This window comes from Haliotis rubra, unplaced genomic scaffold (assembly GCF_003918875.1).
Source record: "Haliotis rubra isolate DU_JTF1 unplaced genomic scaffold, ASM391887v1 Scf1955, whole genome shotgun sequence".
NCBI lineage: Eukaryota > Metazoa > Mollusca > Gastropoda > Lepetellida > Haliotidae > Haliotis > Haliotis rubra.
Window position 1 is genome coordinate 27,865 of NW_025765953.1, and position 15,505 is coordinate 43,369.

The window sequence follows — 15,505 nt, forward strand, 5'->3', positions numbered from 1 at the left end:
GCAATGCAGGTGTCTCATTCACTGCAAATCAGAATCTTTTCAAATATGTACATATCTATATCTCTCCAACAAAACGTTTCTCAGTTAACTTCTGTTGTACATATGCTATTATTGGGAGGGGGCTTTTCTATCAATAAACACAATCAAACCTCTCAGTGACAAACCTGTTTTCATATTCGATAGTAATTGATAGTAAAATCAATTTTGAGAAGAGAAATCATTTATCATTTAATCACAACAAAGTTCTATTTACCCACAATCAAACTTCTCAGTAACGAACCTGTTTCAGGCTCACCCTGCTCTACCCACAAGACAGTGGACTGTTCCATTATACCCGTAGGTGTTACCCTAATTAACCTTCTAGTTCAGTGTCTGTCAATTGGGTGTCTGTCAATTGGGAGATAACCATATGGATGCAGTCTGTAAATAATCGAGTCTGGACCAGACACTCAAGTGATAAACAGCATGAGTATTGATCTACGCAATTAGGAACCGATGACATGTGTCAACCAAGTCAGTGAGCCTGACCACCTGATCCCGTTAGTCGCCTCTAACGACAAGCATGGGTTGCTGAAGGGCAATACTAGCCCGGATCTTAACGGGTCTCACTCGTAAATAAGAACAGTTGAAATCATACACATGGTTCTTAATTAAGCACCCCGTTTCAGAATAGTGATATGAACAGAAAGGTGTCAGAACTTTCATACTTCAAGAAGGGCAGTAGTTTCTTTGAGTGGCATTTTAGAAGTTGGGAAGTACAATAAAGACAAACTTCATGGATAACAACGTCGCTCTCGCGAAATACTTAAGTTGTTATCCTGAATGTGTGTCTGTAGGGCAGTAATGCCTCATTATTTGATGGAAGATTGAAGAGTTGACTACAGAAAAGCCAAGAGATGTAGGCAATATGTTAATTTTTGTGCTCTGTACGTGAGAAATGCCAACACTGTTGATTTTGTAGAAAAGTAGTTCATTGAACACGTATTATCCTGGCACAACACATGATGATATTTCGCTGTCTGTAAAGGCCACGTCCTTGGTTCTTGGAATACAGCCTCCACCTCGTGCCACCAGTGAGCCTGCGAATACGTTCCCGAGGCAAACGACGTCACTCCTTATGTCATTCTGCCTCCAGTTCACCCACATTTTGTACATGCGGCACTCTTCCCTGCAAATGACGACCAAGAATGTCTCAGACGAGCTCAATTAGGTACAGTTCAGGGCTCCTTGCAGGACAAGGGAGAGTCTCAAAATACTCCACAGGAACTCCCCACCAGCCTATGTGGCCTAGCGCTGTCGTCCATCAATATGAGGCGGGTAGCCAATGGGTGGTTATCACAACGAGGCACAATAATATGATCAAGAATACCCGTGATGTAGCGCTGGCCATAGTTCTTCCCCGTTCAGTCCTTAATGTCAACTTACAGTCATGGGAGACACACCCCCACACCACAACTGAAGCTCCAACAAAGGGAACAGGAGGATGAATGTTCCTAAGCACATTCACAATGCTAATGCGACTCCAAACTCTCAGACGATCATCCGTAACATGAAGCAATGACCTGCGTTCGTCTGACCAATGGATCCGTCTCCAGGTCCGATGATTTCAGCGTCTTCCAGCAAAACACCTTTGATGTTCATGAGTCAGAGTTGGATGCCTGATCACCCTCTCGAGACCTCAATCCAAGAGTCTTGAGACGGTTACGCACGGCCTTGGTTGACAAACATCTCCCAGAGTTGCTTCAACCCAGTGCCCGCGCGAACGTAACGAGCCAGATGTTCAGCTGGAGTCATGTTCCTGGGATGCACCGGCCTTGGTCGGTCCTTGACCGCATCTGTTTGTTGGTGTTTCCGGACAGATCTACTGATAGAAGGATGGCAGGAACCAAGGTTACCCCGGTGGTCCTGAATGGCATGCCAGCTGCATGGATACCCACTATCTGCCATCTCAGCCCCAATGAAAGTCCTCTCCACGCCATGTTAACGTGTATGGATGAAGCGGTTGTCATGTTCACATGTTTTATACCCTTGAACAAACAGGCAGAGATACTGCTTTTCATGATGAGAGTAGATAGCACGCTTCATATGCATGTGGGCTGCGTTTTGGCGAACCCTTTCAAAGTTGTTTTTCATTAACTGAAATGTACCAGTAAACAATGGTATCATTGACATATCATCATCACCGATAGCTACATCATGATGACATATATATATTATGTGGTGCTTAATTGTATATTAGTTCCATGTATATAGATACAAGGTAGACGCGTGTTAACCCCTGACATTACCCACTCGGCAGGGTTGTGTTGTTGATACATAAGATAGCAGATTGCCCGTCTAAGTGTTGACGTATATAAGACAACGGTGTTCAATTTAAACAAAAATCCATGTTTGTAAGTACTCCGTGAAGATAACACGGTGACGTGACATCTCATAGTGCACGCTGATCATGTGCAGCTCACTGGATATCAAGGGTTGTATTTTTATCAACACAGGCTAATTCAGATCACGTTCAGGTCTCCGCCCGTACGACTGTCTCCTGATTTGCTGGCGAGGACATGGAGAGACATCCATACCTGACTGTACGTAGTCCATTCTCAGGTTTCCATTTTGTATGTCTGTATGTTGTTTTTTAATCTCACATATACTCGTCTAATTACACTAATGTCAGTAGGAAGTGGAAAACAAGGATAAGTTTGACCGGCGGTTCGCGGCAATGAGCAAACCCGTTTGGTTTGTGAAAGGTAGCGCACATGTGGGCTAGTGTACGTGCATTACATGACGATGAAATTGATTCCGCGCGTAGCTGCACACGCCTTGCTCATAAGACTAAAATCAGTGTAGCAAGTCGCACTACACTTGATCGCGGACAACCTTGGGCCCCTTCGCTCACAATGGGAACGCCAATGGGCGGCACTCACACATGCTAATACCGGTCAATTGTCAGGTCCGTGCTCACCTTATCCTTGTTTGCCAGTATCTTTGCATTCTGTGTCATATACAGACCCTGCCCCATCTGGCTTCTCCCTTATTTCCGCCGTGATATTGCTGAAATATTGCCACTAGCGGCGTAAAACTAAACTCTCTCATTCACTCTTCCTTGATTTCACGTTCAAATGTTTACACATGCATCGTATTTTCCCGTTCATCGTTATTCTATCCTAATCAACCTTGTATTCTGAACATACACACGACCATTTCTCCACTTACTGTCTTCAAGGGGCGGTGGGGTAGCCAAGTAGTTAACGTGTTGGCTCGCCACGCCGAAGGCACGATTCCCCACATAGGTAGAATATGTGGAACACATTTCTGCTGTTCCCCGTCGCGATATTGCTGTAATGTTGCTAAAAGCGGCGAAAATACCTACTCAGTCACTCAATTACTATCTTTAGATTATCAACCGCCTCCGTGGTGTAGTGGTTAGAGCGTCCGCCCGGAGAGCGGGGAGGTCGCGGGTTGGTTCCCCGACCACGTCATACCAAAATACGTTAAAATATGGTACTTGTTGGTCCCTGCCTGGCGCTCGGCATTAATGGGTACAACAAGGACTGGTCGGCCCGGAGTCAGTATAATGTGTCTGAGTTGGGTATTCATGCTTCACTGCGGCATGGTATCTCAGTGGGCTAGCACTATAAAACCAGCTTAAGTCTGGGCTAGTACAGCAGCCGCACCTACACATACACACGCATACACGTCGTCATATGAGCGAAATATTCTCAAGTACGAGGTTAAACCCATTTTCACCTCACCTCACCTCACCTCACCTCACCTCACCTCTTTAGATTATCTATGTCTGAGTGTTACCCTCACATTCTCCGTTACCAGATGACACTTGTTGTTACCCAACGAGCGGTCTGCTGTGCTTAGGTTATCCATGTTAAGATAGTAACAGTAATAGTCCGCTTATATGGCGCCCATATTCAGACGCATTGCCTGCTCACGTCGCTACGTAAACCACTATCCCCGGTCATAGGACACAATGTACTTTTTGATACGTTTTCAACTCCCCTGGGGACCATATAGCCATGCTGCCTGTTAGCTGCAATGAACTAAACACTCACGTTGCCAGCACATCCTCACGGGTACCCATTTTACAGCTGTGGATCTGAGTGTCTTGTCCAAGATGTGAAATTGTATCACTAGGTTACGACTACAAAAGCAGGGTAAATACTGACAAGCACAAGCACCCATGCACACCCGTGCGCGTATATTTAAAGCGAAATAATCGTTAACGGGATACTACGCCCCTTTCACATAACCTCAGATTTCGACATAAATACATAACATGCTTTATTATCACTAACATGCTCTTCTGTTTAAAGATGGAACCGTTCAAGATAAAGGTAGTGGAACCTCTACCAAAGGTCACACGAGAAGAGCGTGTCAGGCATCTCACGGCAGCTGGGTTTGAGCCCTTCTGTCTCCAGGCTCGTCACGTGATCATGGACCTGTGTACAGATTCCGGGACATGCGCAATGAGCCAGAACCAGTGGGCAGCCATGATGGGAGCTGACGAAAGTTACAAAAAACTCAACCAGCTTTGAACGGTTTAAGACGTCTGTACAGACTATCACGAGGTTCCGATACGTGATACCAGTCCATCAAGGCAGGGCCGCGGAGTCCCTTCTCTTCCGTTTAGTCTTAAAGGCGGGTTCCGTGGTGGCGAGTAACGGCTTGTTCTTCACCACGGAACACAACATAACACGACAGGGTGGGAAATGCATCGAGATACCTTGCAAAGAGTCACGTGGAAACACATTCGGTGGCAACATTGACTGTGAACAACTCAACAACATTCTTGATGACGTAACGATCGTCGTCATCACAGTGACGAACAACGAGCGCGCTGGGCAGCCTGTTTCCATGGGCAATTTAAAGCGCCTGCAGCAGCTATGTTCTTCAAGAGGTATACCCGTGTTCATGGATGGATGTCGGTTTGCTGAGAATGCATTCTTCATTAAGGAAAGTGAACCAGGGCTTCAAAATAAACCAATACCGGAAATCGTCGCTGAGATGTTTTCTTGTGTTAATGGTTGTTTCGTTTCGGCAAAGAAGGATGGATTGGCAAATACGGGGGGTTTCTTTGCAACGGACGACAAGGCGCTATTTGATAAATTCACGTACGAGATGCTGTGGTCAGAAGGGTCTCCCGAGTACGGTGGTCTTGCCGGAAGAGACCTTGACGCCATTGCTGTTGGCCTGCAAGAGGTCATTGACGAGGACTACTTGCGTTACAGAGTAGCTATCACGCGAGAGTTCGGCGAGATTTTGAAGAGGCAAATGTTCCTATTATTGAACCTGTTGGGTGTGCTGTACATGTAGATGCAGAGAAAGCCTTATCGCACATCTCACCTGCCGATTACCCAGCAAGAGCTCTCAACTGCGCTTTATACGTCGAGGGCGGCGTTAAAGGTGTACACTACAGCTATAAACAAGGAACTACTTTGGCGGAAGGGTTGCAGAAACGGGAAGTGTTACGACTCTCACTCCCGCGAAGGGTTTACACACTTTCCCACCTACTGTACGTCTGCGAAGTTTTCAAGCGGGTTTTACAGAAGGCTGATAGTATCTCTGGACTAAAGCGATTTTCTGAGAAAATAAACTACTCAGGTGCTCCGATGGTGCCAATACTTGGGTCTGTTTTCGCTTCAGACACTGTTGGTGCAGGTGCAGACACTGAGGACTAGCCGCCCAGGGGTACCTGGTAGGAACAACGTCTTATCCAATGATGTATACTACCCATCAAAAGTTTAGACTCACCAGTGTAAATATAGCCACGTACTTCAGCCAACTGTTCTGAACTAGATTTTGCAAAATATTCCATACTGTTTAAAGGTACTGTTTACACATGAACTGATGCGTTGTAAAACAAATTCGTAACGTTCAAAACGTTATTGTCATAGGTTCAATAAATGATGAACCTCAGTGGAAATTGGAGAATTCTTCACAAAGCTTTACACTAAACGCAGTTCACATGCACGATATTTGCACATGCTTTTCAGCAATTAGATGCATGCATCTGCATAAAGTTTGCAGTTGGTTCCGCCAAGTTAGTGAAGAAAGTAATCTTCGATGTAACCATATATATGCTTAACATATAGTGAGTGCTTTAGGTGAGTCTAAACTTTTGATGGGTAGTATATAACATTAAGGCGAAGATCAACCCTTTATCATATCGCTATCCATTCGGTACCCAGTTGCAAACTGGCCATTGCTTTGCGAGTCAGCCTCGAACTGAGGACAGCATTCCAAGGCCCTTTCATAATTGTAGACCTCCCCTTCTGTGTTTAACAAAATAAGGTATATTTGTATTTGTATTTATAACATGAAAGAAAATATAGTTATGGAGTAGTAGTGTATTCTGTGTTGATATTACCTGGTCCATTTAATAAATAGTAGTTTTGGTACGACTATCGTTAATCGTGTTGTGTTCTTGAAGCATAGTGTCGAATAAGACCCAAACAAACTAAGCACATTATACTCACAGCACGCATGAAATTAACGTCACATTGACTAATATTCCGCCTACATCACGTCCAATCTAGGTCACTGGGTGTTATTATGATTATGTATGGTATGGTTCGCAATCACTGAACCCGAATCTCCATCTTGGTCTTCAGCAACCCATGCTTGTCGTAAGAGGCGACTAACGTGATCGGGTGGTCAGGTTCGCTAACTTGGTTGACACATGTCATCGTATCCCAATTGCATAGGTCGATGCTCATGCTGTTGATCACTGGATTGTCTGGTCCAGACTCAATTATTTACAGACCACCGTCATATAGCTGGAATATTGCTGAGTGCGGCGTTAAACAACAACCAACCCAAACCAAAACAACCAAACTAGGGTGGTCAGTGGCATGCCCATTTTCTTGCATTCTGAACCTGTGGGATGTTCCCAGCTCTCAACGTGTCCCTGTCTGGCGTGCTTCTCCTTCACCCTACCAGAATGAAGATCGGGTGGTCAAGGCAGGTGTGAGCAAAATTCACACGATCCCAGTCTTTCTGCCCCTCTGGCGGAGACGGAGTGGATCAGATGATACACGTACATATTGATCTATATATGTGTATAACCACTCTTATGATCCTAACATACAGGTACCATGTATGCTTCAGCTGGTCAAATATATTATTCCCTATATTAGCACTGAAAACCCATCCAATCGATTAAAGATTAATCAAAAAGTGGACACGTACGACCATATGCCTTGCGTTGAAAAAATATATATGGATTGTAAAATCAGTGAGGAAATTATAATGGCAAAGAATGAAATATAAAGGATAGATAACGATAGGTTTGAACTGTAAGAAAAGAGCTTGAAACCTTTCGCCACTTGGTGAGTTTATCAGCAGTTGTGCCGGCCGGTGCAGACACGTTATGTTTCGTCTTTTTGGTGCAGGGATTGTTGGAGAGGTTAAGGTTAATTGATGCAGCATGGACAGGGGCACAGAAGATGGGGGTTTCAAATAAAGACAGGGTTTTTATGTTTGTAATAATCTCGTTTTTTCTAGAGATATGTTGGCAGTTAAAGTTGTGAAAATATGAATGAACTCTCGTAACATTTATGAATTAGAATGTGACCTGGTTATCCATTGTCATCCAGTCAAAGCGCTCCAATATGAGTCAAACCCGGACACCACGTGTGAACCCTGCACGCCACACAGGTGTCACGCGAGTCTTGTATCTCACTATCTGTTCGTTCACCGCGTGGGTAATAAAAATATGTTCACGAGTAGCATTCCGTACATCTAGCAAGCTACGCCCCTGTAATAATCTCCAGCTTGAATCGGCTGGAGAAAAAGCGGTGATAATATTTTGAATATGGTCTACCTTTGGTTTACTAATGAACTTAACATCGATTTATGTGAAAAAAATATATTAAAAATATAACGTATATTTTTAAATATACATATAACTCCATCCCGTCTACAGTAATGATGAGCTAAGTCCTGTCCTGACCGACACTTTGTGCGCACGCTGACATTTTACGTATGCTTCCGTGGCTATTGAAACAATCAAGCAATACCACAAAACACCTTATGTTACCGCCTTAATTACAGTGCTAGCCATCGGGTACAGTCCTATGTGACAGTATCACATTTTTCATATTAAGAATGATATATTTTGTACACTAATCTTTCTTGATTGACATTGATCGTAACATATACTCATAGAAAAAAGTAAGGGAACACATGAAAGTACAAGTGTTCCTTTATGTATTTCCGGAATTTTACTCACACTGCAATACATACCTTGTGAAGAAACCTGGAAAAGAATAAAGGAACACTTGTGCTTTCATCATTCAATCATTCTATGAGTATATTATGTGATTGCGACACTGTTACCTTTGTACCACTCCTTCCGTCTCCAAAGATGGTCCAACTTACTGTGTACAAGTGTTGGCCTGTTGCATATTAATTTGCATTTTTATCCGATTCACTTCAAAATTTGGCAGTGATTTAGACGACTTCAAAGTGAATGATGATGATGATGATGTGTGTGTGTGTGTGTGTGTATTATTATTGTGCTAGCCTAGTGGTTAAAGCGTTGGCGTGTCACACAGAGGATCCTGGTTTGATTCTAACATAGGTACAATGTGTGGAGCCCATTTCTGGTGTCCCCGGCCTGATATTACTGGAATATTGCTAAAAGCGGCATAAAACATACTCACTTACTCAAAATAATGGGACTGTTTCAATATATTCAATAATTTAATGAATAAAAAAGAAAAAATCATTGGTAATGCAGAGATGATCTCGCCCCCAACCAGGGAGAAACTTTGCGCGATCTATCAGCGAATGGTAAACGAGGCTATGCAGAATGGAAACCCCGTAATCGCCAACGTACATTCCATACCTACAAATCGACACCGTGGACCTAAAGAACAACAGTAGGCGAACTGTTGGGTTTAATAGAAATAGTTCAGATCTAAGAGAAAATAGAAAACATATGCCAGCTCGTCTAAACGCATCTCTACGGACCCTCAACGACACGTTTCTACATGTTTCTATGTGTTTTTCTTGATTATGTGAACAAGGTGATAGATTTGTTTCACCTATGAGGAACATAGGTTAGTGCGACAGTTTTCATCTTTTACCAAATAACAAGTGTTTCTCTGTGTCATGTACATGGGGCGTTAGAAGGCAGAATTATGCCATACATAAGAAACTAATTTGTCAAGTTGATAAAGAATATTCACTAACGAATAGCATATACTGAAAAGCCTAACAAGTGTTGTTTCATTGAAAAAAAAAAAAAAAAAAAAAAAAAAAAAGTGTTGTTTCATCATTGAATAATATATCTACGGAAACGTAGTATAGATATTATAGGGACCGTTCATAATTTATTGCTAGGGGGTTGATGACTGTTTTAATAGAGAAGCATGTACACTGTAAATGACCCCCCATATAATGTACGTACAAAGAAAGTCTCCCCCCACCCCACCCCTTCCATCCCGCGTGGCGTGTATAAAATCAACAAATTATTTCAAGCCTCCCCACCCCATCCGCAGTACATGTGTACAAATTTGAAAAATTTGATGATCCCCTACCTCCCGTAAACAAAATGGGTTAATCTCGCCTCATCTCCTTGTTGTTTTGTTCGTGGTTTACACTTACATGTTAACGAACTGATTCCGAGCACTTTTTAGTTTCAACTTGGGAATCGCCACCTCATGGAATCTTCACCTCGTGGGCACTCGTGAGCATATACCACTAAACTCACACACCTAATTTTATTGAGTATGTACAATGTGAATGATCCTTCTAACATTTAGGTACACAGTATGAGTCACCCTCCCCACTGCATGTCATGTACAAAATCAATGACACGCCACTCGACATAAATTTTAAGCATAAATTTCTATATGCTTAGATACAAAATTGCCCCCCACCCCCGACGAACGATGTAACAAAGAAAGTTGTTATCCTTAAAATCGTGTTTCTTTTTATCTCACCACCTTATGGTATGCTTGTCAAACATATTTTCTTATTTACTCTTGTCACAGAACCTTCCGCACATACAAAGAGATTTTACTGCGCTTCATTTGGTTTGATGAGAATAAAGCGCAACTGTGATGTAAAAACGGTTGTCTCCATGAAGAAAATACATTCGCTTGCGCGTGAAATCTAAATTGCAAAATAGATGTCAAGAACAGTCATAAATGTATGGGTTTGTTTTCATATAGAGTGATTGAGTTTGGTATTTGTGATTTTGGGAGGAAGGCCCTAAGTCATGATTTGCTTGGACCAGTAACATGGGCATTCCCATAATGGGCGAATACTTCACACAACTCATTAACATCAGGAACTGGCGAGTTTGGTTTTACACGGCTTTTAGCAATATTCAAGCACTGTCACGGTGGGCATACCAATAATGTACTCATGTTGGGAATCCACCTTGGTCTTCGGTGCAACTAGTGAACACTTTAACCAATTTGGGACCCGCTCCCCTCAGAAATGAAAGGGAAAGAAAGTACCCTTGTTTTTGAGCATGTGCCATTCAATAGTCAATTGTGTTGTTTATGCCACTTTTGGCAACAGGCAGACTAGAATGTAGCTTCACATATTGGACATGTTGAGAATGTAATCTTCTGTGTGAAGAGGAATGCTTTAATGATCCAGTATTGATACTTTTGAAAACACCACATTGCATTTCTAAAGATATCTTTCAAGACACTGAGTTACCAACTGCTTCACATGTCTTGCATTCATTAAAATAACACTCTACTAAGTTTCATTCTGCTGTTAACATTTCCTAATTATTCAAAACAATTAGGCCATATTATATATTGCTCTTGACAGACAAATACAATTTTCAATAAAATTATTAAAATAAGAGGTTTAGCGAGTCGAGGAGTCAGGCTTGCAATACTTCCTCATTGGTCCATCACAGATTAACAGATGTGGAAATGGTACTGAGATGATGGACGTTGACCTGACTGAGTATGGTTTTTTGCAGCCGTTTTTTAGCAATATTCCAGCAATATCACGGTGGTTGACACAGAAATGGGCTACAGAGTTGAACCCATGTGGGAATCGAACCCAGGCCTTGGTAATGACGAGAACACTTTAACCACTAGGCTACCCCACAGCCCACTGAGGTGATGGAGGGTGACATAATGATGCATGTATCTTTAAAACTTCATTAAAAATTGTTTTAAACTTTCCAAAGTGCCAGGTCTTGAAACAATCAAAAAGAACATATTTGTAAAAAAGATTGAAAGTGTGGAGAATCCAAACCAACCATATATCGCATGGGACAATAAAGCATCTTACTGCAGCACATCTTACTAAAGTACAACAGATGTTTCGAAAACACACAACACAAAAACTTGGATTCACCCAGACAGTTTATTATCTGTATTTACAATTTTTTTTCTTGTTTGTTTTAATCCCTCTTGCCGATCCGGCCTTCTTGACAACAATTGGCTTCTGGCTCCGGATGAAGCCAGCTTCGCCGCTTACTGCAGCCTACAACATGAAAACACCCACTCAGTTTCTGCTGAGATTGTCCTGCTACTATGTAAAACCACTCTAACATTTGGCGGTGGTGACATAGCTTGTTCACTGGTCCGCGAGGGATACATTGGATAAGATCAAGATCAGTTTTGTGAATTACAACTGTATGAAATCTTCTTGCCTGAAGAGTTACATTGGGACCACTGCAAACTGTTTCAAATTGGATGAAGGGATAAAGTCACCAGTATCATACTTATTAAGGAATTTTTCAGCTGGGAGGCTTTCCCAAAGTTGAAAAACACCCCATCTCCTGCCTACATCATTTTACAAAGCAATTGCCTGAGAACCAATTCTTTCAATTTCAAGCCTATAATCCTGGTTAGTTACCATCTTCAAGTCTTTCCTGTACTTGTTTCTCCTGATGGTCTTCCTGATAGTAGCGAACGTCCGGCGGGGATCACGCTTCAGTTCAACACGAGTGAAGGATTTGTTGGGTTTGCGGCCTCCTGGAAGTGAAACAGTGAGTGAGTGAGTGAGTGAGTTAAAATTGAAGTCACATACGGCATTATTTCAGCATATCATGGACGGTGAAAGTTGTATATAAATAAAACAAAATTATACTATATTAATGCCTGCTGATAGAGGACAGTAAAATATAGGGGTGAAATGGTATACTGTGGTATTTTGCCTTCCGGTTTGGTATACAATAATGCAATCCAAAAATGTCGTTGTTTTGGCTTTTGTACCATCATTTTATTAACCTTTTCAAACCTTTTTCTAAAATGTCTAAAAAATCAAATCATTTTGTTATAACCTATGTATTCCTATAAGGTTTAGCTCTTGTTGAATGTCAATTTTCTGCATTATGATTATATCTCATATACGACGGGCCAAAGCGAAGGCTTCATAGCATATCGTGCTGTGGTAAAAGCGTGCTGTTTCACCCTGTAAAATAACTTTCGACTCACGATTATCACAGACTTAGACTTAAAACTAGCTATGCTATCATAAAACAATAATTCTAAACTACAACAATACGAGTGAGTGAGGTTAGTTTCACATACACTCAGCAATATTCCAGCTATATATGGCGTGGTCTGTAAATAATCAGTCTGGACCAGAAAATCCAGTGATCAACAGCATGAGCATCGATTTGTAATTGGGAGACCGATGACATGTGTCAGCCAAGCCAGCAAGCCTGACTACCACCCGGTTCCGTTAATGCGGCTATTAGAAGCATGGGTTACTGAAGATTCATTCTAACCCGACCTTCCTGGGTCCAATACAATATGAAAGCGGGGTAGAGATTGCCAACAACTGAAGGCAGATCACCATGGTGACTTACAGCACTTTTGCTACCTGCATGTGAAACAACACTAGCTTCATTGACAAGTAAGAGCCAGTAGGTAGCTACACTTTAGTAGGATGTTCTTACTAATCCATTCGAAAATGAGCTAGTTTTGCTTTTTCGCTGCTTTTAGCAATATTCCATCAAGATTGGGGACACCAGAAATGGGACTTCACATTGTACCCATGTGGGATCTTCGACATGGCGGTATGCTTTAACCTCTAGGCTACTGCAGCCCCCATTTGAAGTGAAGTGAAGTGAAGTGAAGTGAAAGTGGGTTTAGCGTGCGTGCGTGAGAATATTTAGCTCATATGGCGACATGCATGCGTGTATGTGTATGTCTTGGCTGCTTGTACTAGCCCAGACTTAAGCTGGTTTTATAGTGTTAGCCCACTGAGATACCGCGCGGTGAAGCATGATATCCCCTCAGACACATTATACTGACTCGAGGCTGACCAGTCCTTGTTGTACCCCAGTAATGCTGAGTGCCAGGCAGAACCAACAAATTACCATATTTTAGCGTCTTTTGGTATGGCGGTCGAGGATCGAACCCACGACCTTCCGCTCTCCGGGCGGAGGCTCTAACCACTACACCACGGAGGCAGTCTCCCCCATTTGAAGATGGAACAATGACCCTTACGACAAGTGTAGTAATGGACAGTGATCCATTCTAACCAGGAATCACCACAAAGATGCTAGTACACCACTCTCTCCAGCCGATAAGACTGAGTGATTGCTGTTCAACACCGCATTCAGCAATATTTCAGCTTTATGGCGGCAGTCTGTAAACAATCAAGTCTGGGCTAGACAATCCAGTGATCAACATTATGAGGCATCAATCTCGCAAATAGGATACAATGATGTGTCAACCAAAGTCGTGGCGTGATCACCTAATTCCCTCAGTCACCTCTTACTACAAGCATGGGTTACTAAAGGCGAATTCTAACCCGGATCTTCATGTGTTAATTTGTTTGGTAAAATTTCAATACTTATTACTGTATTTAATTTGAGGTTGAACATAGACTGTCAAGTACAAGTGCCATTTACTTTCTGGCAATTTCATTTCATTATGTTCATCACGTTTTCTTGTTTTGCATGATAACTTTGAAAATGTTAAGATTGCTTAACCTCAGAACCTGACCATTGAGTAGAGTTTACAATCCATGAATTCTGATAATATGCAGATGTAACACAAACCACCACTGACCAGTTGAATTTCTGGTGACCAAGACAGCGCCCTTTCCGTCCTTTGCTGGCTCCACACCAAGAGTCTTCTTCGCGGATCAGACCATTGTAGCGGAAGGAGTTGATACCCTTCAAGTTGTTTTTTCCTGCAATAAGAAAAACCCCATGTAGCAGAAATATTTTTTGGTTAAAGTGCCCCATTCAGCAAAATTCAGCTATAAGCTGATATTAAGATCGGACTCAATTGCTACAATGACAAGTTCCATTTGGCCCAAAATTTTCGACTTTGTGAAACAACCCACTGAAATCACACTGCCTGACAAGGCGACCTATTTAGTGGCGTCTTACCAGAAACACCAGCTGCTCAGAATCTGTATATTCCTACACAGGAGGTTTACTTTATCTCGGTATACTCAGGGGTGGAAATAACCCATTTACAAATTTGCTTGCCCGACAGAAAAAACACTGGACTGTTGGACGTCTGGCAAGCAAATTTGTATATCACTACTATACCCGGTGTCCAGTTGACTTTCCAATGTTAATTATGTTCTTTTATTTAAAAATCAACAAAGAAAGCGGTTGGGTATAGTGGAAAAATTATCAGGGGCAGAGTGATTTTACATGTGCCACTGTGCGGAGTACACTAGCACTGTTAAAGTTATTTCCACCCTGTATACTGTTAGAGTGCAAGTGTACCGTGCTGATGGTGAGTCTGGGTCTCTTCAGCAGAAGGAGGAGTTGTTCCTGATGATCATCCACTGTAGGTGAAGGCCGACATTGTGGCGGCGGCGATGGTCAGCTGAAACAGACAAATTACCAATATAACAGTCTACATTTACTTCATGGACTTGCAGGGATCTATCTACATGTGCTCCAGGCGACCTGGTTTGGCCCCAGTCCACAACATGTCAGCAACATCAGCATGGTTAGAACACTGACTGATGGACTGAGATTTTGTTTTCGCCCGCTTTTAGCAATATTCCAGCAACATCCGTGGGGACACGCAGAAAAGGGCTCCACACATTATACCCAGCATGGTTAGAAGAAAATATTTCCCTGTCTATCTGTGAATCAATGCCTAGGATAATATCATGAAAGTAATATATAACTTCTTGTGGCTTGGCAAAAAGAGTTCTATTTCACTGATAACAGGCTGAATAAAGTGGAATAGGTACAAATCTGTGTTTAAAACTTTTAGCATTACTCAATGGAATGAACTGTAAACTAAAATGTCTGTTAACATAAATGTTTCACAAAATAACTAACTCTTCCCAATTTGTCTGCCAAGGTTCATAGTTCAGGTTTCATAGCTAAATCTCCATTGTTTCTTCAATCAAGTTGGAGAGCCTGCTCACCTAATCCTGTCAGTTGCCCTTTACAAGCATGGGTTGTTGAAGACTAGTCTGCCTATCAACAGAGTGAGTGAGTGTGGTTCTCGCTGCTTTAACAATATTCCAGAAATATCATGGCGGGGAACACCAGAAATGGGCTTCACACATTGTTCCCATGTGG

The 15,505-nt window shown here is 42.3% G+C and overlaps 1 protein-coding gene across 1 annotated transcript; it reads right to left on the bottom strand.

Moving 5' to 3' along the window:
* Positions 1-11,355: 11,355 nt before the first annotated feature.
* LOC124274902 (60S ribosomal protein L28-like) lies at positions 11,356-15,287 on the bottom strand. Its single transcript, XM_046710271.1, is given in 5 exon segments — positions 11,356-11,472; positions 11,848-11,966; positions 14,016-14,085; positions 14,087-14,139; positions 15,260-15,287. Coding segments are annotated over 5 exon segments (387 nt in total).
* Between the last annotated feature and the right edge of the window lie 218 nt (positions 15,288-15,505).